Source organism: Cricetulus griseus, chromosome 5 (assembly GCF_003668045.3).
Source record: "Cricetulus griseus strain 17A/GY chromosome 5, alternate assembly CriGri-PICRH-1.0, whole genome shotgun sequence".
In the NCBI taxonomy this organism is placed as follows: Eukaryota; Metazoa; Chordata; class Mammalia; order Rodentia; family Cricetidae; genus Cricetulus; species Cricetulus griseus.
The window spans coordinates 16945841-16970862 of NC_048598.1; the positions used below are offsets into that span (position 1 = coordinate 16945841).

Genomic DNA, 25022 nt, shown 5'->3' on the forward strand with positions numbered 1-25022 from the left:
GTGGATAATTTGTTACCTCAGAAGCATCAACTGAGACTCCAGAAGTTCACTCTTCGCCTCATATGTGAGTTTCAGCCTCTCCTGTGGAACGGACAGGAAAGCACATTTTGCCATGTCTTGTTTTCATAAGAAAATCTAAATGCTAAATATTAACTCAAGTTTCTCTCTCTTACCCACAGGAAGAACAATGCTGCAGGGGCATTGTCACTAGCTCACTCTAACTCTGCATTGTCCCTAGCTCACTCTGACTCTGCATTGTCCCTAGCTCACTCTAACTCTGCATTGTCCCTAGCTCACTCTAACTCTGCATTGTCCCTAGCTCACTCTGACTCTGCATTGTCACTAGCTCACTCTAACTCTGTTTTCACTAGCGCACTCTGACTCCACTGTCTGGTTATGGGTGAATTTCAATAAAAGCAAAAAAAAAAACAAAACACCCCACTGGGTCCCAAAATGGTGACTGCCTACAATTTTTATTTTCTTTAAAAACCGCACAGAGTAGGTCTTCCCTTAAAAGGGTAACTCTGCAGAAAACTGATTGTCATTTAGTAGGTTCATGATGGTAAAGCCCAAACCTTAACAGAATCGCCCATTGTAAGTGAAGCATGTCTGGCATGCAATATATACACATAACCAATAAAAAAGGCCAAAAGTTGAATGCCTACAATGATCAGCCAAATGGCCACCCTATCTCTCAGCCAGCTCTGTATGCAACCTACCCTTTAACAAGTACTTCTACGGTATCTACACAAAGATGCCTCAAACCTCAGCAAGAGCTTACACTCTACAAGGAACAGAATAGCACAGGACTCTATGAGATAAATGGGAGGGAAAACAATGCAGCTAAAAGAAGTCCATTGGGCTTCCCAGAGCAGGTGTGAAGACTTGAAGGATGGTTTCCAGGATGTGGGAGGCTATGGAATCTAAAGACACCACCCCATATCTTTGACCATCCTGATTGCAGCACTGGAAGGTAAAACGTTAAGAGAAAGAGTAGCTGGATATGGGAGAAACAGAAAAGCTGGGGATACGAGAAGAATATAAATGTTAAGAAATTTATAGAGCCAACCCATGTAGCCGAGGCACTGGATATACATGGAGACTTTTTATCAGAATGGATCACACATCAGAATAAAGGGGGAAGGAAGATGCTTATAAAGAAGTAGTTACAAATACATAGGTAGGAGGTCAAACTGTGAACCAGAGGAACCCAAGAATAAACACTGAAAAGTAAGTTTTTAATATACAAGTATTCAAGAGTCAGGATGACTGACTTTTATAATTGGTTAGATGTGAGATAGGAAAAGACCCTAAAAATAATCCAAGGTTTCCAAATTGAGCAATAAAGTGAATGCTAGTGCTAAATATTATTTAAGATCAATTAAGGAAAGAAAAAGAGCTCACAAAAATAATTCAAACAATGACAAAAGGGAGAGTAAGCAATAGTACAATAAAAAATAACTCAAAAAGCAAGATGATCATGTTGAGTGAACACCAACCGCATGAATAATCCCAACAATTAACAATGGCACAGATACCATATCATAAAACTAACATCAGAATGGCTGGAAGCTGAAGCCCAGCTGTGTGCTTCCTCAAGGAAACTCCCCTCAGATACCAAGATAAAGATAGGTTAAAAATACAGGACAGGAAAGGAGAAATCCCACCATGCTAATGCTAGTTCTTAAAAAGTGTGACTTAGTAAAATAGCAAAATCTATAAATTTTATGTCATGTAAGGAGTTAGGAAATGAAATAACAAAATAGATGTCATTTATGATAGCATCCAAACCATGCTAGGACCAGTTCTAATGAAAGATATTTAAGTCCTTTACTCAGAGAAACTAACATCTGTCCAGCATGGCAGTACATTCCATATGCCCTACACTCTAGGGGCCCAGGCAGAAAGATCATGAATTCTAGACCAACCTGGGATAGAACATGCTCCAGGACATCCTGGGCTACACTGCGAGACCCTGTTTCAAGAAACCAAAGGACCAGGATTACAATTCAGCAATTCAATCTTTGCCTAGCTGTGCGTGGCCTACATTTTGATTCCTAGCACCTCAAAGAGACAAAAAAACTAATAAAAATTAGGGATGACTTAAATAAATGGAGTATGTATACAGTTCCCAAGGATGGGTGAAATGGTGTTATAAGGATATTAATTCCCAAATGACACATACTCTGGAGGCAATCTCAATCAAACTCCACAATGTAAAAGCCAAAATAGCAAAGGGATTCTTTTGGACATGGTCTACCAGACTCACGCTGTCATAGTCAAGACAGCACAATGAAACAGTTTCTGAAGCAGAGCCACTCTGACCCCATGGGAAAGGTGTGTGATGCAGGGGAAGCTTCACAAGAGTATTATTGCCTTATATGTGTAAGGCCTTGCATTGAACCCTCAATACCACAAAAACAAAACACAGAAAGTAAACCATGAAGGCAAACGACTACCTTTGCAATAAATAGAACTCTGATATATTGATAAACGCATGAGTGAAAAACAAAATGTGATTGGTGTGCTTCACGTCACCTATCAAGATGAATTCTGGGCAGATTGCACATTTAAATGTAAAAGGCACAGCTAAACTCTGTGGAAAAGACTTTAGGAAAACATCGTTGTGTCTAAGTAGAAAGAGACTTTTTAAAGAAGACACAGGAAGGCACTACTGAATGAATAAACAATGAATTCTTTGAAACCGAAGCAAGCAATTAGTTAACAGAAGAACTAAAAAAGTAAGCAACTCTCTAAAAAATGAGACTACAAACTTCCTATACATAGTAAAATGTGTGTGTATGCGTGTATGTGTGAAAGCCTTGTACCTGAATATATAAAGAACTCCCCAAGTCAACATACCATTCAAATGCAATAAAATAAGGAGAAGGAGGTAGGAGGTTTGTCATAAACTCAAGGATAGCCTGGGGTACATAGTGAGTTCCAAAGCAGCCTGGACTACAAAGAGAGACTTTATATGAAACAAGCAAACACAGAAAAGACAAATAAACAAAACCCCCAAAATGGCTGGTAGCATATGAAGAAGGTCTTGGGAAGTCAGGATCCCTCCTGTGCAGCTGACAGGGTATAAACTGTAAAGAACGGCCTGGAAGACAGCCATTAAAACTCAGTCTAAGAGGAACACTGACATAGCCTAAGACCGGGAGCTCCACTCTCGGGGAGATCTGTGGGGTGCACCCCACAGGCACAAGCCAGAAACAACTCCAATACCCATCAACACCACATGAGCCAGTCGTAGTGTGAGGACATCCAGAGGCCCCTCAATGAAAACAGATAGGCTTCTGCCACACGCGGTGACATGGATAAAAACACCATGGTGGGAAAGAAAGGTCAGTTGGTGAGGCACACAAGTAATCTCAGCACTTGAGAAACAGAGGCAGGAGGGTTGAGTTCAAAGCTAGATTTGGTACCACAGTGAGCTCAGGGCCATCCTGGGCTGTATGTGACCCTGTCTCTAAAAGTCAAACTAAATTTACAAGAAAAAGGGGAGGGCAGATGGGGAGGATGGGGGAAGAGAATAGATACAAAAGAATATACACCATTATAAGATTCCATCTTATAGGTCACTGGCACCGGCAGGTCACCCGCACCGGGAGAGCCGCGGGCGTCAGGATGTAGAGATGGGAGCTCGTGTGAGCCACGCCATGAGGAACTTCAACCTGGAGAATCGCACGGAGCGGGAGATCAGCAGGACCAAGCCCTCCACGGCTCCCAAGCACACGTCCACGCACGACCTCCTGCGCGAGCAACTGAGTCAGCACCCAGAAATCAAGAAGTTTTTTAGGAAAGATAAGCTGTTGTCATTGCTAAAAGACGTATATGTGGAGTCCAAAGATCCGGTGTCTTCCCTGCCGGTAAAAGATGTTGAAATATGGCAAGAACCAAAGGAATTTAGACTGCCGATAGGACATCATGTGGATAAGAATGTCGTGAACATTCCCAAAGGCAAAATTTCTGTTGTAGAAGCATTGACACTTCTCAATAATCATAAACTTTTTCCAAAAATGTGGACTGCTGAGAAAATTGCCCAAGAGTACCATTTAGAACTGAAAGATGTAAATTCCCTTCTCAAATATTTTGTTACTTTTGAAGTCAAAATCTTCCCTCCTGAAGACAGGAAAGCAATACATCAAAATGAAGAAAATCATAACAACTTCCTGTATGTGCTCCCAAGCTCTGTCCTGGTTTTTAGTGTATTAAATTATATAAGTTACTGTGAACCGAGTGTCCCTAATTTGAGCGCTGTTTGACCTCTTCAGAATTGGTCATACAATGTTGTTCTTTTTTTTTTTTTTAATTTTATGTATGTTTAGTTCCTGCGTATATGTCAGCATGGCTAATCCCATGTATAAATTTATTACATGTATGAGAGGTTATGTGTCATTTTAGACACATCACCTTTTAAATTGATCATGTGGCCCAAATCATTTAATGTTAAGCTTCACTACTTTCCTGTTTAGGATGGTTTGTTCTTTGTAGGAGATGCCTAAAGCAAGAGCCCTCCTGACTCCTGTAAGACTGGCGTTTTGTTAGGGAGAGATTCTCAGCACTGAGACATGGTGACTATTTCCCAATAAACTGAGCACAAAAGTGGAAAAATATTTATTAGCACTCCAAAGAATAAAGGTCCATAGGTTTTTTTTTTCATTTTGAATTGGTTTTAAATATGAAATAACTTTTTAGAAGAATTTGTGACATCTGTAACATGTTAGCAGTCTCTCTTCTGACAGAAAGAGGTAACTTCAAAAGCTTTTGGAAGAATGGGCAGTTCTGAGTTGGGCATTGGTGGCGCATGCCTTTAATCCCAGCACTCAGGAGGCAGAGGCAAGGGATCTTTGTGAGTTCGAGGCCAGCCTGGTCTACAGTGCGAGTGCCAGGATAGGCTCCAAAGCTACACAGAGAAACCCTGTCTCAGAAAAAAAAAAAAAAAAGAATGGGCAGTTCTTACAACTATTTGAACAAATAACTTCCTCTAATACAGAAATAAGGAAAATATGTAAGGGACAGTTAAAAATACAAGGATCTAAATTTTATGATCAAGCATTTTTGCCTATTTTAATTCTGGGAGAAAAAGTAACAAGCAGAAGTATAAAATAATAGTCCCTGAAGGGACCTGGGAAATTACCAATTTTTTCACCCACTAAACTCGGGAGCATAACACTCCAGTAATAGAATCTCAGATGAGGTAGCATGATGTGTTATACCTGTGGGTTCTTGGCTATATTGTTTGGCCTCTCTGTAACTGAATTTCTATAAAGGTATAATGCTGTCTTGTGTAAATTCCTGGACAATGGTGAAGATAAATGACAAAGGACCAAGCAAATACAAATCTTCGTAGTTAAAAATAGGTGACTAAAGAACATATGACTGAATTGTCTGTAGTTTGATAGGAGGAGGACAGAATTTAGGTTTCCAAAATCCTACTAGTATCTTTATCTATTATGCCAAAAAGAAACACATTTGGAAAGGACAGAATGGAGTTGGGGGAATTAGGAGTGTCCATATCTTTTCAAGGGAAGACAGATTTTCCTCGAGATTCCTCCAGAAATGAGGTGGAAAACTCTGTATGGTGATGGAATTAGGCAGGTGTGACAGCAAAAGTGGGAAATGATTGGAAGTTTGTAAGCTTTTTTCAAAGCTGTCCCAGTGAATAAACTGTACCTAGTTATTAGTGGTTCAATACAGAAGCTTAAAAGAAGAGGCTAATCCCAATCAGTGTAAAATTGCATTTGAAAGCACAGTCAGCCAAAACCATCCTCCAGTTCAAAGTGAATGCTTTAATCACTAGTACTGCTTCTTTTGACTCATTTTTTCCTGTGTGATTAGGCAGATCGTAAATATGGTTTCTATTATTGGAATCATACAATAAAATACTTCCTTTTTTTTAAAAAAAGATTCCATCTTATAGATCCTTTTTTAATTGGCAAGATTCAAGTACAATCTTCAGTAATGCATTCTTGGCAAATGTTCATGAAAATCAGGATGGTGACTAGCTATGGGAATGAAGAGACAGGGAATGGCAGAGCCTCGGGATCACAAGAGAAGTAAAAAAATAAAAACATCCTGATCCATGGGATAATTACATGAGTGCTCTTTCAGAGCCAAATCACCGGGCTGTAGAACTTGGAGGACCTTAATGGATGTGTCTAAGCCGTGCCAATGTTAGAAATGTTCAGGAAGAGCCTGTGGAATGGCGCACGTGGTATCAAAACTGTTCTGGGGTAGAGTTCACTTGCTACCTTAGAAAAGCAGGCTGAATACACTGTCAGATATCAAAGTGACAGTGGGAGGCAAGGCAAGACATAGGAAGACACTCAACTGATGGGGAATGTACTTCTGTGTATGTTTATCTTATTGATTGTTAAATAAAATACTGTTTGGCCAATGAGACAGCAAGTTCGATGGGACTAGGAGTCAAAGAGGATTCTGGGAAATGTAGAAGAGAAGTGGTGATCCAGGCAGGAAGTGACATAGCAAGGAGACTCATATTTAAGCGAAGGAGAAACAGGAAGGGGCCCTTTTTTCCCATTCGCCTCCTCCAGCAGCAGGATGTGAGCCACCAGCTAGGAGGGACGCCAATAAGGCGTCCGATAAGATAAGTCTTATAAAATATATAGATTTATGATAATTAAGACTGAGCTAACAGATGAGAATCCTAGTCATTGGCCAAGCAGTTTTGAACTTAATACAAGTTTCTGTGTATTCATTTGGGCCTAACTCGGACAGGCAGCTGGCATAAAGCTCACATGTGGCAGTGGGGCTCAGGCGGCTTTTGGCAGAAAGATTTATCGTAACACTCAACTGTCTGTAAAGTTTGGGAATAAAGGAGATTAAAAACACAGGGACAGGACTGAAGATATGGCTCAGAGGTTAAGAGCACTGGCTGCCCTTTCAGAGGTCCTGAGTTCGATTCTCAGCAACCACATGGTGGCTCGCAACCATCTGTAATGAGATCTGGTGGCCTCTTCTGGCATGTAGGTATATGTGCAGAACATTCATACGTTAATAAATAAAAAAAATTAAAAAACAAAACAAAAAAACCCATGGGGTCATGAAGGGGATAAATCAAAAACAAATCTTGAGAAACCAAAGACATCAGACTTACTAAAGAAACGGATTTAAGCAACTGCCTTGAATGCAGCCAAAGAGCAACAAGAAGAATAGCCAAAGAGCTAGAGAAAGCAGGGCAAGTTCCAAAAAGGAACCAAGAAAAACTCTAGAATAGAAAAAATGCAGTAACTGACACGACAAATCCCTTAGAGGGGTTCGAAAGTGGATGTGGGAAGGCAGGACAAAGCGCTGGAGACTGACAGGTGACAGCAACAGTCAGCTCTAAGAAGCAAAGGGGAAAGGTGAACAATGACCATATGATCCAACAAGTCCACTTCTAGATATAACTCAAGATACTAAAAAGAGATGCAAAAAAAACAAACAAACAAACCACAAACTGCACCCCACACTCACCAGCTCTAGCTTCCATTTTTCAGCATCACCAGTGGATGTAGTTTTGCCAGATTCAGCATCACCATGAGAAAATGGTCTCTTCGCAGCTTCATCCACCCTAGAATCTTCTCCTGTCTTAATCCAAGAATCCTGAATGTTTCCCTAAAATAAAATGCACCATTAGTTGCAGCTGGCATTCAACAGTAAATAAATATGCAGACTATAAATGGACCATGGTTCCCACCCATGGGGAGACGCATATGTTGAGGCTCTAAGTCAAGCATCGCTTTGCATGGTCATGCCATTAGGGCTCTGCTGCAGATGGGTAGTACAGGTCAAGTGCCCACATGTGCAGAGAATAATCCAAATATCCACAGAGGAGCCTGGATGCCTATGTATTTACCATTCTCGACAGAAACCTGATAGCTCAGTCTCAGTTTGTCTTTCCTTTTCCGTATTCCAAGGAGGCTAAGGCAAGGCCCTGGGTACCATTTTCAGTATCAAAAAAGGGAAAGAAAAAAAGAACACATGTGCAGCTAATAGAAGTGACATGTGCCACACATCTCAGGGACTCACAAAGGAGTGGTGGGGAGCAGGACACATAGCTAAAATGTGCCATAAGCAAACAGGAACAGCCATTTCCATGTGGGAACAGAAATCCACATCATCATAAGATTAACGGTAAGGTAGGTTATTGTTCTCCACTGAAAACATTACTAAATGCTGGCTCGCAGTTGGTCGACTTTGAGGAACCTATAACCAATTTATAATCTCTGTTTTCAATGTTCAAGGAGATAAGCAACTTAAAGATCTGGGAAATGTATAGAGGCAATAAGGACTACCATACTTACATTAATTTAGAGCCTTTGCTAAGTGCCAAAGGATGCAATACTTATAAAGAAGGTGAGGCCCCCAGACACTGAATTATATGAGGCAGTGCCACGCTGATCTGTAATGTGGCCGACATTCCAGGGCAGTGCTGATCCTACTCCATATTCTCTTGCAAGCTTAGTTTACTGCAAGCATGTGTATAGCACCTATTATGTTCAGACATGTGCACAGGACCTACTGTGTGCATATACACTTGTATGTGTATTGTGCTAAAAAAAAAACAAAAAAACAAAAAAAAACCCATACTAATAACTTGGAATACAAAAATAAAAATAACAAAGCTTAGCACCAATGGGTTTACAGTCTAATGAAGGAAAATGCACACCAAAGTAGACAGTTAGGAGTCTAAAAGGTAAGTTCTGGGCTGCAGGTGTGCCGGAGAACCAAGAAAAGTCAACTACACTTCCATCTTGGCCCCCTCCTCATACCTCACACCAATTTCCGCAGGAATTGCTTTAAAAAGCCCCAGACCAGAAGTTTGATGTGTTTGATATGATGGTACCTCAGGTAGAACTCCTCCTGCTATATAGGAGCTTTGTGGGTTTTGTTCTCTCTCTCTCTCTCTCTCTCTCTTTCTCTTTCTCTCTCTCTCATGAATCTCACCCCTCTTTTATTCCTTCTCTCTCCTCCCCTCCATCCCACCTATGAACCTATAATAAACTTTTCTCTAAAACTGACCCTCTGTAACCTGTGACCTGTGACCTTCATTTCTCTAATTTGGTAGACAAGAACTTGAAAGCCACTGGCTTTGGTGGCCATTGAGTTTTCCAGGATCATAGCTCTTCAAGCCAAGAAAAGATCAGTTGTTCCCATAAGGACTAAGCCAGAATAGAGGAAGGAGGTTGAGAGGAGTCAGAAATTCAAATGAGTTTTTTTTTGGAAAAGTTTTGGTCCTGGCATATCATTTAGATGGGAAAACCTTACAGAAAGAGGACGCCTCCCAAGAAAACCTGGAGTGGGAATGAGCACAGCTCCCACAGGAGTGTTCATAGAAAGGAGAAGGATGATGGTAGGAAGCTGGACAATCCAGAGGGTGTGGGGGATGGAATATAGGGTCCCAGGTTCTGGCCACCATAAACAGCGGTGGTGCCAGGAAACTCCGGCCCACTATTGTATTGTTAATGTCAGCAGGGGTACTTTTGTTTACCATGGCCTGAGGGTAATATGCCTCTTATTTGCATCTGTATGTGCCTAAGCATCTGTATAGGCCTGCACCTGGGCAGGGAGATCAGAGGTATGTGAGTAATGTATTGAGGACCAAGGTTAGGAGCTAAGTGGGCGAGCTGCGAGAGGAGAACAAAGAGAAATGGTTGCCTCCTAGTATTAGCAGGATGGTTAAGAGACACCAGAAAAGATGGCTAATAAAGAAATAGCTCTAGTTCCACAACATGGAACTGAGAGCTCTCTGAAGATGACAAGATGCCTGTGTTTGGTCTTTATCGCCGTTGGGTTCCTCGAAGCTTCCAGGTCCACACACCCCCACTCAGGTAGAACCCCAGGGAATAAGGCTGAGACATGCTGGGTCACAACAAGAGGGGTCCCAGGCAACAAGTTTGCAAGCTTTTGTGTAAGAGATCTCGCTCTCGTAAGATTGCTCCTATTCAAAGTTGCTCTGGAGTCAGCAAAGGATGAGGGAGGGCACTAATCTCCTCTAGAGAAACTGGCTAAAACACACAGACTACACTCATGATATAAAATATTATTATTCTTTAGGAATAAGTGCTTGTCTTCTACAGATAGCTTTAAAAAACTTGAATAGTATTTAACCGATTTTTTTTAATCCTTAAAATCATTGAAAACATCTTACTTATTGTCAGAAACATTTTTAATTAAGAAAATGACTCAGAAATTTTATCTAGGTAGAAATACCTACCTAGACCTTCAAATAAGTGCCACATTTCTCATAAGTAACATATTTTAATATTATTGTACCTTTTAAGTACAGAGAAAACTTTCCTGGAAGGGGGATTTCATGAGAGTTTAAAATGAATTGTATACTTTAAATAGTTTTCTTAAAATAATTTGTTATTTTTATTTTCTGTGCATTGGGGTTTTGCCTGCATGCATGTCCATGTGAACATGTCCATGTGCACATTCTGTTGGCAAATACTCTTTGCTCAGACTGCCAGGCAGATGCACTGTGCCATCACTTCACTTCTTTCCCCCACTCATTGCTCCCTTCTCCTGATGAGAATGTGGGTGCCATGTGGGTGCTGGGAATTGAACCCAGGTCTTCTGGAAGAGCAGCCAGAGCTCTTAACTGCTGAGCCATTTCTCCCACCCTGTATAGTTTTAGTTATAAAATAGGATCACCATTTTTTATGACATCTAGGTCATCAACTAGCTCAAAAGTTCTATGTCTTGTTGGCTAGCCTGAGAGTGCAGAGATAAAATGGAGAACAGAGAATATTCCTCTCTTCTCTGGGAGGAATCTCAGGTCTGGTGTAGCATGAGCATCTCCCACTAATTTATGCAGATGTGCAGCACAATACAAGGTTGGGGGGCTCAAGAGCCAGACAGTCCTGGGCTCCAGTCCTTGCTTTACCATTTTCCAGTTCTGGGACAGTATACCAGTTACTTAGGTTACTTAACTACTACATATTTTAACTTTCTCCTCTGAAAAAATATAAATAATAACACCTGCCTTATAGGGTTATTGTAAAGCTGAAATAATACAAGATAAATAATAGGCTTGAAACAGTGCCCCGACAAATGATAGTTATTACTACATCATTGTTTCAGTTATTCACAAAAGAGAACATTGCACGACACTGGGATATCTAAGTTCAAATTAACCAATAGCATTGTTGAGATTTAGTGCGAGCATTTGTGTCACTAGAAAAGCCTACTCTTCCTTAGAAAAAATATTCTTAACCTAGCAGCAGTTAAGATCTCCTGAACAATCTTATTCATCCTAACTGGAATACGGTATGCATTGGTGAAACACCTCTTAATCTACTCAAGTAGAAAGCAGGGGCAACTGTTCTGTAATAGTGGATACCCCAGAAGACTAAGGGGGTCAGCTGGCATTCCTACAACACTCATTTCAATCTTTGCAGTGCTTTTCATGTCATGTGAATGAGTAAGATCAACAGGAAAACCTCCCTGGAACTGTGTTTATTCTAAGATTGTGGCTGTAGTTTTCTTTTGGCAAATACTCTTTGCTCAGACTGCCAGGCACTTGGGCTTCGCCATCGCTTCCTTCCCCCATGTGTTGCTCCCTTTGGCTGCCCTCTTATGCACTTGTCTGTCTGATTTCCTCTCTCCCTCCACTTCCTCTCTCCCTTCTTTGCCTCTGTGTAAGTATTGAAGACCATGAATAATTGATTCACTGTTTAGTGATTGTATAGTTTTAAGAAAAGCACAAGACTATTTTTCAAATGGGCTATTCCCAAGTACTTTTTATAGGGTGATATGTCTTTTTCAATTTGACATTCAAATTATAAGTACTAAGAATTTTTAACCACCAGTGTTAATTATGTAAAGCTTCAAAATAATTGTATATCAAAGGGTAAGTAACTTGTCGAAAATGTAAAAGGAAACACAGAAAAGCAAATGGAAACACTAATCATCAGTCTGATGGTGAGTTTTCAGATGCTTCTCAGCAACAAATGAGTTGCTTCTCAGCAAATCATTCTTACACACATGACTCAAGGATCAGAAATGAAACATTGAGTCAGACTGGGGCAAGAAAGCTTCAAAGCCAAAATCAGCTGATACATAAGTACATCAAGACTTTCACATATTCTTCTTAATAGAAGTGATTTTCTAATGACACTTAAGTAAACGCACAAAAACAAAAACAAAAACCCTATAAAGGACAAAGTAAGCCACAACCAGCAAGCATTAAAACTCTCCCATGGAAACCCATAGAGACAGCTGACCTGAGAGTTCATGGACTCTAGACCAACAGCTAGGAAGCCTGCATGGGACTGACCTAGGCTCTCTGCATGTGAGTGACAGTTGTATAGCTTGGTTTGTTTGTGGATCCCCTATTAGTGGAACCAGGATCTGTCCCTGGCACATGAGCTGGCTCTTTGGAGCCCATTCCTTATGGCGGGATACCTTGCACAGCCTTGATGAAGGGGGGAGGAGCTTGGTCCTGCCTCAACTTGATATGCCATGCTTTGTTGACTCCCATGGGAAGCCTTACCTTTTTTGAGGAGTCAGGGGGGTGGGAGTAGTGTAGAAAACAGGTGGGAGGAGGGAACAGCAGGAGAAGAGGGAAGGGAAACTATGGTTGGTATGTAAAATAAATAAAAAAAGAAAAAGAAAAAAAGAAACCTACCATGGAAGGTACAATTTGTCTCATACAGAGGAACAGGCTATGATCAGCTGTGTCCCATGGGAAAATTGTGAAAGAAACTTTTTAATACAAGAGTATCTTTAATAAGTAATAAAAAGATATTAAATTTAAACATAATTTAAATACAATTCCAAGCATTTTGTGTCATAGAATTCTAAAGATAATTTGACCCACTCTTCTTCAAAGTTTGGCCACTGATACTAGAATCCCATAGGTAACTTGAAGCTTATATTCCCAGGACACAACCAGACCAGGAAAATCAGACACAGGGGATGGAACCCAAGAGCTCCTATTATAGACCCTGATGTGAGTAAAGCTTCTCAAATTACTAATTATCACTGAGGTTAAGCCATGCAAGTTTCATTAAACTACGTAGTAAATACCACCAGAAACATAAACTTATGGACTCTTGAATCTCAGCCTCACAGATCTGAGTTCTTTCACTACACTATGCTGCTCATCATACTAAGATCTTAGAAGGTCAACAGAGTTGGGTAAGATTCTGAACCATTTCTAGATTTAGTACAATTCCTCCTACGTAACATTCTGTACTTGCAGGTTCCTCTTTCCATATGGAAAAGGCACAAGAGCATGCTCAGAGTGGAAACTGGAGGGACTTCCAGCCACCTGTTCTGTCACTTGCAGATCCAGTCCACCACATCTGATTCTAACTTTTGAGGCACCATGCAAATTTGAGCATTACACTCTCACCAAACTTCAAAGAGATGGGCCTGATAAGTCTGATCTGTGCATCATTGTCCATATGAGCCCCAGAGTAGCCATGAATGTAACCCAACACAAAATAATCAACTTACTTAAAATACTATGAGTTTTTGTTTTGTTTTGTTTTGTTTCTTTATAATTCAACTTCATGGTATGAACTTTGCAGTTGACAATTTTACATCAAAAGGCTGGACAAAGTTGAAAAACTGGGATAAAGTATAGGAAGAAACATTCAAGATAAAGATTGTGGTTACAAACACTACTCACAGATGCATCCAGAAGTGTCTGCTCCCTCAGTGTCTCCTCCTGTCTTTGAGATTTCAGTTCTTGCTGGAGCCTTTCATTCTCAAGTACAACTACCTGTACCCTATTTTTCATTCCAGATAATTCATCCTATGAAAAGCAGAAATCAAAATACATTAAAGCATTTTAGGCAATACTTATATTTATCAATTACTATGAAATCTAGGGTGAAATAAATTATGGAAGACTTATGCTATCAATTTCCTGACATACAACAATTATATGAAAGCAGGAAAGGAAACCAACATTAGGTAATATTATCAAGTATCCAGGTTACTTGGTGGACAGTTGAAAGCCCGCTGATGACCACATGACAAATGAGTCCTTTTTCTGGAAGTTTGTTTCTTCACGGAATCAAGGACTAGAGAAAAGTCTTATTTAAAATGATTATCTAAGAGATTTTCTGCTGAAAAGTAAATTACTACCAAAGGTCAAATGTCAATACCATGAGAGGAATAAATGGAAGGAGAGACAAATCATAGAAATTACAGTGTCTATGAACCAGTGCCCAGAAAAATCACAAATGAAGCAGTCTGCTCTAATGTTTGAGCATTCTTAGTTTATATACATCCTTGGCCTAGCAATGTGTAATATAAGGAATTAGGGAAGTCATGACTTGAATAGTTACTGAGTGGCAACTCACTTTCTGAAAATAAAAATCTCAAATATATGAATGTGTAACCTAATATTCATTACTACTGTAACCAAAAGCTATTATGCAATATGCAGATTTCTTTTTATCTACTTTACGGAGAAAAAAGCAAATCTGTAATTAAATGTTGTAATTTGAAAAATAGTTTCAAAATTCCAGTTTTCTGTCAGGCATATAATTGAGCTTAGAGGATATCAACCCAGTCTCTCTAATAAAAAAGTTTAACAATCTGAAAATCAAAATTCTTCTTAGACCCACTAAGAAATAAAGTCACAGAGAAAGCTGCTCCTCCAAATTAAAGAAAACATACTTAGAATTGCAATACCTGAGAAGAAACCTCTGCAGAAGCCAGTACTTACAAATGAAAATCCAAATTATAATTGATTAATGGTTCAAAGCTCAGTGTGGATCAGTTTAAGATTTCAAAACTCTAGGGAGATCAAGAACCCCCTCAGAGTTTTAATTCTATGACTACCAAGTATTCAAAGTAAAGACTAGAAATAAATCCACATGCCAGGAAGAGGCAAAGCAGCACTTGTGAAATATGCCCAGGAGCTTGTGTTCTCTGTAATAAGGCCTGCCTCCAGTGAAAACACTTTCAAGGACATAAAGACACTGGCTTTATCAAAGCTTAAATGGAGTGGGATAATAATAAACACACAACCCTAGTCTTCTCCACCCTCCCCACCTCCAGGGCACAGGCTCAGTAAAATGTGAAAGGGACTCGGAATTAGACAGCACCATGTCCCCTCCAATGCTTTACCAAACCAACAGGGCTCCCAGACAACAGTGGAGAAAGTCAACCTACAGAATTTAAGGATTCTCTAAGGAAAGGAGACAAGTGCAAGTCCATGGAAGAATGGTTCCCTGATGTTTATAGTAAAAAGCAAACTGTAAAAGCAGCCTAACTTCTAGTCATAAAGCCAAGGCCTCACAGTAAAGGCTTACTGTTCCAGTTAGGTCTCTGGTATGTGAGAAATACCAGAAGCAACTTGGGAGAGGAAAGGATTTATTTCATTCACACTTCCTGATTACATACAGCAATGAAGGAAGTCAGGGCAGGGTCTCAAGGCAGGAACCTGGGAGAACCGGCAGAGCTACTTCGTGACTCTTACTAATGCTGACCATGGACAGCATTCGACAAAACAATAACAAGGACTACTAGGGAGTTAAACAATTAGAAATGGCATGATGGAGAGTACCACATAGGAACAGTCCTTTTCAGTAGATTGCAGTAAACATGGAAACTAAGAACAGCAAATTTCAATATAAGGTATAATTGACATACATTGAAGTCTTGATGAGCAACTTACCTTGCAGAACTTAACTTCTGCTTCTAAATGATGAATGTACTGAGACTGGTCATTAATGATGGGAACAAGGTTGTAGACAGTAGGCGTGCTATTGTCCTCACATTCTGATGGCCGCTAAGGGAAGAAGGTCAGATCAGGCAGCCACACACACAATCATCTGATTATCCTCTACATGCAATCTAGTGCTGGCGTGACAGAAGCAAAGACTAGATCACAGTGTACCACATCACAGAATACACACAGTATTTATATCTTTATTCTAGAAACTCCACAAGTATAAGGAGAGGAGTATTATTTTGGAAAGATAGAGAGCGAACAGTTATTAAAAGCACACGACACATGGAGTTTCTTTTCCAGAGCAGGGTACCGTAACTGGCTGGAATGGCTACCTGCTTAACTACCTAACAATGTGACAGCCCATACAGAATGCTGAGACATAATGAACAGTTCTCTTCAAAACCTTGTCTGGGAAGAGGAATGCCAACTGAAACTGCACATCAGCTCACCATGTAAGAGACTTCAGACAGGGACTCGGAAGTCAGATGCATGCCAGTGAAGCAAAATTCTATTCCAAAGGGGCACAATAAAAATTCTAGAGTTTGGGGTTTCATTTTGTTGTTGTTGTTGAGTGGATGCTTTAGGCTTGTGCAGTCTCTCTCTCTCTCTCTCTCTCTCTCTCTCTCTCTCTCTCTCTGTGTGTGTGTGTGTGTGTGTGTGTGTGTGTGTGTGTATGTGTGTGATCCTCATTTTGCTGCAATTCAAAACTATGCATCTGTGGGCACAGATCCTCTAAGGTAAGCCCTAAAAGAGACACGCAAGCTGCCCTAAGGAGCCTAAGAAGACATTTCAGAAAAAGTTCTCCTACTGTTGGTTTTTAAGGAAGAAAAAATCAGGAAAAGGGAAATGAGAGTCAACAGTCAGCCTGACAGGAAGGCCTGCAAAGAGACACTTCTATTTCTCACTCAGTTGATTTTCATGGCTTTGACAGAGCAGTATCTCTGACTGAAATATTTTCCATCCTAAGAATAGGGCTGGGAACTAGGATTGTAATGTAAAACAATCCTGTTTCTAATTCAAATTAAAAATAATCTGAGAAAAAAAAAGATTTGAAATCAAAATACAAAAAAATAAAAAAGAATAGGGCTGAGTATATTAAAGAATGAACCCGAACTAGACCAAAATCATAATCTAGGCCTTAAGTCCACAATGTACGTCACAGAGTTGCTAAAAAGGCACTGGGCCTAAGTCCTGGAATCTTCGCAATCATTAGGGAAGATGATATATTTAGACCTCTTTAGAAACCCTCAAAGTAAGATATAAATATTAGCAATCATAGCAGCAGCCACCTTAGAATTCTGGTACGTGTGACAACTGAATGTAAAGCCTGCAGGCTGTACTCTATAAATATGTGGCATGCCTTGGCTCACAGAAAGAGTGTCATAATGGCACCCTTGAAGGAGCACTGCATTCTTCACAGTATACAATTTATGCTCTATTCTTGCTTTAGAGAAATACACTTCATTCACGGATTCAGAATTTATTGCTATTGATTATAATTTTAGTAAGATATCTTACCACTCAGTGCATTTACTACTGCTGGTGTGGTTTCTAGAACGCCCTTAAAAGCATAGTGAATGCAGTTCTTTCAAGTCCATTAGAGGAAGGTGCTAGAGCGGCTGCGCGTTCATGTACCCTCCCTAACTTCACAGGCAAAGCTGCAAACTAGCGCAACAGAGCTTACTCAGTCACGGTAGGGAGAAACGTCTGCACCCTGAGAATTTCTTTACCATTGCCTTACAAGTGCACTTACAGGAGCATATGTAAAAGAGGGCATTGTGTACTGACTGTAAGGCATGCTAATTAGAAGTCACTTTTCAAACTGTGCCATGAAATACCCTCCCATAGCCAGCATGGCTTGTTAGAAGCATGTGGGTCTCCTGAGAGTAAAACTAAGGCATTGTTGGGATGGAAAGTATGTCTAGTATTTTGTTCTAAGTGTCATAGATGGATATCCAAACTATAACAAACTCTTCAAAGTATATACAAATTCAAAAAATGCTGCATAATTTCTCACTAATTATAACATTAAATGAAACAGCATTAAAAGGAGGGGATCTAACATTACAGTTAGCAACCTACAAATGATTAAATATAGACAGGAACTTCTAAGAAATATTACTAAAACATGCTTTTGCATTGACTGTCATTTTATATATTCACTAACATTTGCAAAATACATTTCTCAAACTGTTCTCTTGCCCATGCTTTTGAATCTAAAAAATAAATTAAAAGTATCAGTTTAAATGATCAGAGATGAAGGAATTTTTTTCTAAAATTCCTGTGACTATAATCTGGAATGTGTGCAACATGCTCAAAATGAGACAGGAAAATAAAGCAAAGCTAGAAATCCCATGCTTTTGTTAGGCTTTAAGGGTGACACTTACCAAAGGGGACATCTTTCGTCTTCGTGGTGGAGATATTTCATTGTCCTTACTTGCTTGTTGGCGCAACAAAGCTTTGAGTTGACTGACTACAGAGCAAAAGCAATGAATTTATTGACCTTGCTAGAGATCCATGGATTACACACAGTTTAGGTTGTAAATGTCCCCCAAAGACCATGCATTGAAGAAAATGCCCCTCACTTAACATTAATGGGAGATAAAATCAGAAGAGGTAGGACCAGTGAAGAGGTGGGGATTTGACTATTAAATTAAATTATGAAATGTGGGAAGTCTTCAAGTTACTGGGGAGGATGGGCACTACCTCTTCTTTCTCTTTCCCCCTTCCTGGCATGAGGTGAGTATTTTACCAATCTGTATGTGCCTGCCTGGAGGAACAGCCCTGCCACATGCCTAAAGAAGCAAGGCCAATTAATAATGGGCTAAAACATGTAAAAATAAGCCAAAGTAAACCATTCAGGTATGTTGGCAGACTCCTGTAATAGCATCACTTGGGAGACCCAGGCAGGGGATGACCACAAGTTCAAGCCCACCTGGTCTACACAGAGAGTTCCTGGCCATCCAAGGTTTCACAGCGAGACTCTGTCTTCATGCAGAAAAAGCATATTCTTTGTAAGTCTTTTTTATCTAAGATGTTGTTATATTGATGGAAAGTAGACTAACATTTTATTACCAAACATCAATCTAGCAAATATTGCTTAAACTACTATAGGCAATAAAAACTTTGCTATTGGCTGGGGATACAAAGAAAAGAAAGACAATAAAAAAAACTGCCTTTTAAGTAAGAATGTGATAAGCACAATAGTTACACCAGCAGATATATGTAAGCTTTTAATGTAATCCCAGAGCTGTGCACAAAGCTTCATGGATAGGGAACACAGCACTGTCTTTGCTTTCACATAGACACTAACAGTGATAGTCAACAGGACATAGACACTAACAGTGATAGTCAACAGGACATAGGCACTAATAGTGATGGTCAACAGGACATAGGCACTAACAGTGATGGTCAACAGGACATAGGCACTAACAGTGATAGTCAACAGGACATAGACACTAACAGTGGTAGTCAACAGGACATAGGCACTAACAGTGGTGGTCAACAGGACATAGGCACTAACAGTGATGGTCAACAGGACATAGGCACTAACAGTGGTAGTCAACAGGACATAGGCACTAACAGTGGTAGTCAACAGGACATAGGCACTAACAAACAGTGATAGTCAACAGGACATAGGCACTAACAGTGGTAGTCAACAGGACATAGACACTAACAGTGGTAGTCAACAGGACATAGGCACTAACAGTGGTAGTCAACAGGACATAGGCACTAACAGTGGTAGTCAACAGGACATAGGCACTAACAAACAGTGATAGTCAACAGGACATAGGCACTAACAGTGGTAGTCAACAGGACATAGGCACTAACAGTGGTAGTCAACAGGACATAGGCACTAGCAATGGTGGTCAACAGGACATAGGCACTAGGTAAAGAGTGTGAAAGGCATCAGAAGTGTCAGTCACGAGGAACTCCAGTATAAAAATATGGAAGCATGGTCAGGAGTTGCTAAGAGACAGCTGCTTTCTAAGACAAATGGTTTGGATAAGGCCTGTGAAAAGGATGGTTAAGATGACAGCAGGGAAAATCTGACTGGAGAAGTAGGTGAGGGAATATTGTTAAGTCAGAAAAATAGTATTATTCCATCCTAAAGATTTTGGACTTAAGTCTATAGGATATTGGAAGTCAAAAGAAAAAGCTAAGTGTTAAGGAATTACATTGCTCTTTTGTTACACAGCAACAGAAACTTGGCAGTAGAGTGGCCAACTGAATGCAGTCATTTCTGCGGCGTTGGGAGAATCCCCTGTGTGCCACTCATGCTCAGACTGACAGTCACACTCACCAGCATGGCTGTGCTGCAGTTCATGCCAGGCCATTTCTGTGTCCTCATTTTCGACGTTGATGCTGGCGGAAGGATCTAGTGCACCTTCTTCCACAGTGACATCAACATCTCTCAGGGCACATTTCAGTTGGTGAATGCTTCTATTGGCACGTTCTGCAACAAAAACCTGATGAAAGTCAGGGCCAATAAAATGGTGGTGCTCACAGGAATACTTGGCCAACCAGGCATCCTCAAAAGGAGTTTTGGGGAATTTATGAGGGAGAAGTAGAATTCTAGCTCTGGCTAGCTAAAGAATAACAGAGGAGTTAAGAGAAGATGGCATTCATAGTTAGACATTAGACTTGGGAGTCACTACAGTTCCTGCTTGCTCATGACATCATGAACATTCACTGTATGCGACTGTCTCATTGGGGTTTCTATTGCTGCAATGGAACACTATGATCAAAAAGCAAGTTGGGGAGGTGAGGGTTTATTTGGCTTACGCTTTCACATCATAGTCCATCATTAGAGGAAGTCAGAACAGGAACTCAAGCAGGGCTGGAACCTGAAGGCAGGTGCCGATATAGAGGGTATGGAGTTCTTCTTGCTACTTGCTTCCCCTGATTTGCTCAGCCTGCTTTCTTATAGAACCCAGGATCACCAGCCCAGGGATGGTACCACCCACCATGGGCTGGGCCCTCCAACACTGATCACTAATTGAGAAAATGCCTTACAGATGGATCTCATGGAGGCATTTCCTTAACTGAGGCTCCTTCCTCTCCAATGACTCTAGCTTGTGTCAAGCTGACACACAAAACCAGCCAGTGCACTGATGCAATCAGAAAAGAGAACTGAATGGCAGAGCTCCCTTTGTGGTGAGATAATTTCCAGCCTTGGGAGGTTCCTTCTTTTCCCTAAGTGCTTGAAATTTGCTTGTCCAACCTAGAGCTATGAGGTGAGTGGACAGAACCATTCTGGCCCAGGGAAGCCACATTTTCTCTGAAGACTTGACATCCCTGCCTCAACAAAAGAATTCAAACTGCCTGACCTAGTTCTGATCAAGAGTGGCACAGCTGGGTGCTCAAGGTGGCAACCCCTACTGCACAGTCTTGACTGACTACATCTCACTTGGTTAGTATGAAGGACCAACCCCCTGGAGTCGAAAATGAAAACAACCAGCACACAACTGACAAACAGTCTCTGATGGAATACTTTAAGGTACACTGTTATGATCACTCATCTCTAAAAATAGCCTCAGGGTCACATTGCACTTCTTCACGGCCCGAATTCTCATTAACAGGCTACAGTGATAGCTACATCTCATCCTTAGAAGGATCAGCAGGGTTTGCTTTCTCTGTCTCGCATTGCTTACTTAAGAGCTGGACACACTATGGGAGAGAAATATAAAGAAGTCAGTGGTTGGGGACCGACCCTGAGACTACAAGAAGCTCCTCTACCTATTTTCCACCTAAGTGTTCAGCGTAGCCTCCAAAAGATTCCAGAGGCCATTTAACTGTAATGGCATAAAAATGAAGTTGGGGAGAAAAATGTGTTGGTAAAGTGCTTGCTCTGAAAACATTAGGATCTGGGTTTAGATCACCAGCACCTTTGTAAAAAGCTGCATGTGGCAGAGCACACATGTAACCCCATTGTTGGTGGGGCAGAGAACAGGTGGATCCCCGAGGGTCATAAGTCAGCCACTGTAGTTGGATTTATGAGTTTCAGTCTAAGTCTCATAAGATAAGGTGGAGAGCAATTGAGGAAAGACATTCAAGGTCATCCTCTTACTTCCATGCGCACACACACACACACACACACACACACACACACACACACACACATACACACACACACACACATTCTAAAAGGCCCAATTCATTATCAGTCATCTAGGAAAACATTCATGAACATACATTCTACATTTTTTCTAATGTCATTAACTTTTAAGTTTAGAACCAAACATAATAACTATTACTTAACAGAAAAAAATACTCCATGTTACAAAATATGTAGCATAATTTCTTTACTTATAGAAACCCACCCTTTACATGGCTAACACTAAAAAGAAGCGGCCTCCCCTGTCTGACATGAATGACGAAATGCTATTGTCTTCATAGTGAATTTATCACCAGTTTTCCCCATAGCAACCTGATTTCCACACAGACCTTCTTCTGAACACAGGCCTGGTCTTGACTGATAGCCAGGTCTGGTCCCTTCTTACCCCCTCTGGGTTTCAGAAAGTCTAGATAAGATGCAGTCCTGTTTTTAGCAATACAAGAAGCAAAAGTAGTTTTCTAAAACTCAGGATTTTCTGAAAAGACTTGTCAATGGAAAAGGATAATCAAAGTGGTCTATGAGATGCAATGCAATTCAGACATTGAGATTTATGTCCTTAAATCTATAAATAAAGCACTTGCCTTTACAGCATCCATTAGGAAGGAGACAGAGGGTTTGACTAACATTAAAAGAATGCTTCATAAAGCTATCAAATTACTTCATTTCTAAGACAAAGAATAATTATTTATTTATACCTACTCTAATTGAAAGCTAAGAAGTTACATTAGGAAAAAAGGGGGGGGGATCCTACATGAAAAAGTGCATAGTGGGAAGTCCCTTTAGGTATAGTTCCTTCATGATATCACAACAACGGCAGGGTTCTGCTTTATGCATTTCTTTTGTGGTCCTAGGGATTGAACCCTGGGCCTAAGAGGATGCTGGGCAAGGGCTCTGTCACTGAGCAACATCCTCAGACTGCAGGTCAACTTGCAACAACCTTTTTAATCTTGTTTCTAATATTTTTGTTTAGCTTTTCAGAACCATACCAATATTACATGCTAAATTGCATCAAAAATATTGTATAAAATTACGAGACACTAAGATCAACAATTAACCTCCCTCAAAAAGTGAATTTTGGTTTATTGGCTTTGTCTTTGCAACTACTAATTCAGTTGTAAGGGTCAGAGAAGGAATTTTTGCAAGATCTACATCCTAAAACTAAGATGAAGGAGGCAAATGACATTTTAAAATCATTGTAGTGTAAGATTTCAAAGCACAATAAGTGTTTTCAATTCCCTTAGCAGCACACATATAATATGACAAACTGACTTAATCCAGAGGGATAAATTCAGATGCTTCAAGACACATGAAATGCCATAACTCTTTAGTTTGAGCCACTGTAATGGAACCTCCCATAATCCACTTCTCACCAGATGCAGCTCACTGCGGCTCACACTTAGGAGAACAGATTAGACGGGAGGGTCCCGGTATCATTTCCTACCTGCTGCTCATGGCAGCAGTTTTATCTAACAAGAGCCAGAGAAAGACTATCTGCTTCCTCTGCTCTCTGAGAACAGTCGCCTTTCTCAGAATACATTCTGATTTCTTCTCTCCCTCAATAACCACAGGCTGTCTATAAACTTAATTATGAATCTAAATGCAAACAGAACCTCTGCATCCTACAGATCACATGAAAATAAATATTTCTGCAGCCTGTTTTCTAAACATCAATCAATACAATGAGCACTGAAAGGTACTAAAGCCAAAGACTAAAGTCCAAGTGTGTCTTACTCATTCCTCAGTACAATTTCTCTTTTCCCTACGTTTTAACACCTGGCTCACCGCTGAGCTTCATTTCATCAATTATGTGCATGCATATACTGTTTTTGATCATATTTAACACCCTTACTTCCCCTCACCCCTCCCACTCCCTCTAGACTCCTTCCTACTCCCCCAAAAGTCTTCTACTATTTAAATTGGTTTATTTTGTTATTGTTCTTCTATAACCCCCTGAGTTATAGTTAATTAGTATTGCCTGCATGCGTCCGGATGTGGAGCTACTTAGGAACATGGCAGCTTACCAGTAGCTCCACCACTGAAGAAGGACCCGCCCCCCCCCCTCAGGCAACAGACCCACCAACAGCTCCTTAGCTAGAGGTGGCATTAACATGGATTTGGACAAACAAAAGTACACTCAGTGTAAGACCAACAACTACATTCATCTAATCAATTATTAATTTCTACATTTTCCATCTGCCTAGGAGATGTGAAAGAGAAATGACCTAGTGTCAGGGGTGGGGACTCATTCTGTAAAGTGCCCAGCTGTCTCTGAGAAAACATGCAATGAACCATTTCCTAGCCTGAGATATGAGATGCCCTGCAGTTCCTGACACAAGCTTAGGCTAGGCGGACAAGCAGGAAAATGAAACCACAGGAAGACAAGAAAAACGTGTCTGTTCATACTTGACTGGACCACAGCCCAGTTTAGAAGACAGCTGTCATGGTTTCCTAGAGAACCAACAGGTAACAAAATCATGAGAGAAAGAGCGGCTCACCCAAAGTCAGACAAAGCCAAGTCTTGTAAGTAGCCAGCACAATAGTGAAAGCCATTAAAAGACCTACACGAAAATGAAAAAGTCTCAACAAATCCATGATCCTAACTCTAATGGCTAAAAATGTGCCGAAATACATGGCATGGCACAATAGGGAAAGACAACTTCAACAACAGTGTAATCTTCATTAAGAAAGCAGGGCCTGGAAGATTATCAATGACAGGTGTGAGGGAGCCAATCTGAGTCTGGTATGTCTACCCTGTGGCATGCACCTGGCACCTCCTTGGCAGCAGCAGGGTGGACTAATGCAGCTGGTCCTTTTACCAGTAGATAATTGATCTTAGCTGGGCTGGCAGAAGAATTGGAGCAGAATCACCAGACAATAGAGTGTGTATTCATAATTGCAATTACTTTTCCTTGAGTCTCTTGCAAAGGCTACAACATTGTTCTGAACACGGTGCTATTGGTGCTTCAGACCTGATAACTTTGTCATAGGAAGCTGACTATGCATCTTTGCCACTGTCCCTGGCTTCTACTCATGGATACCACTAGCACGCCCCTCGTTTTCCTTGCCAGACAAATTGTTCCTGGTTGAGAAGAATGAAGCAAAACAGCCCCTGCTCAGCCTTAGGAGCTAGTCCCACTGGAAATGCTGTACCTACCACCAGACACATCATTACACTACAAACATAACAGCCCTTTG

General features: G+C 40.6%; 2 protein-coding genes across 9 annotated transcripts in view; one reads left to right on the forward strand and one right to left on the reverse strand.

The window, feature by feature from the left end:
* Positions 1 to 25022, reverse strand: part of LOC113830672 (SHH signaling and ciliogenesis regulator SDCCAG8) — a 200483-nt gene that overhangs the window by 169344 nt on the left and 6117 nt on the right. For 7 of the 8 annotated variants that reach the window (XM_027418885.2, XM_027418883.2, XM_035445420.1 and 4 more), the window contains 6 exons: positions 20013 to 20165; positions 18097 to 18182; positions 15653 to 15766; positions 13652 to 13777; positions 7486 to 7626; positions 17 to 81 (listed from right to left, as the gene is read on the reverse strand). In XM_027418885.2, coding sequence (XP_027274686.1) covers positions 17 to 81; positions 7486 to 7626; positions 13652 to 13777; positions 15653 to 15766; positions 18097 to 18182; positions 20013 to 20165 — 685 coding nt within the window. Of the gene's footprint in view, positions 1 to 16; positions 82 to 7485; positions 7627 to 13651; positions 13778 to 15652; positions 15767 to 18096; positions 18183 to 20012; positions 20179 to 25022 lie in introns of all 8 variants that reach the window. The other variant, XM_035445423.1, reaches the window with a different exon arrangement.
* On the forward strand, positions 3642 to 4271 carry LOC103163790 (NADH dehydrogenase [ubiquinone] 1 alpha subcomplex assembly factor 4-like). Its single transcript, XM_035444841.1, has one exon. It carries the CDS (start codon positions 3642 to 3644, stop codon positions 4269 to 4271), a length of 630 nt encoding a protein of 209 aa, XP_035300732.1.

Excerpts from the sequence above, each read along its gene's own strand:
- LOC103163790 (XM_035444841.1), top strand. The coding sequence starts at position 3,642 with ATGGGAGCTCGTGTGAGCCACGCCATGAGGAACTTCAACCTGGAGAAT.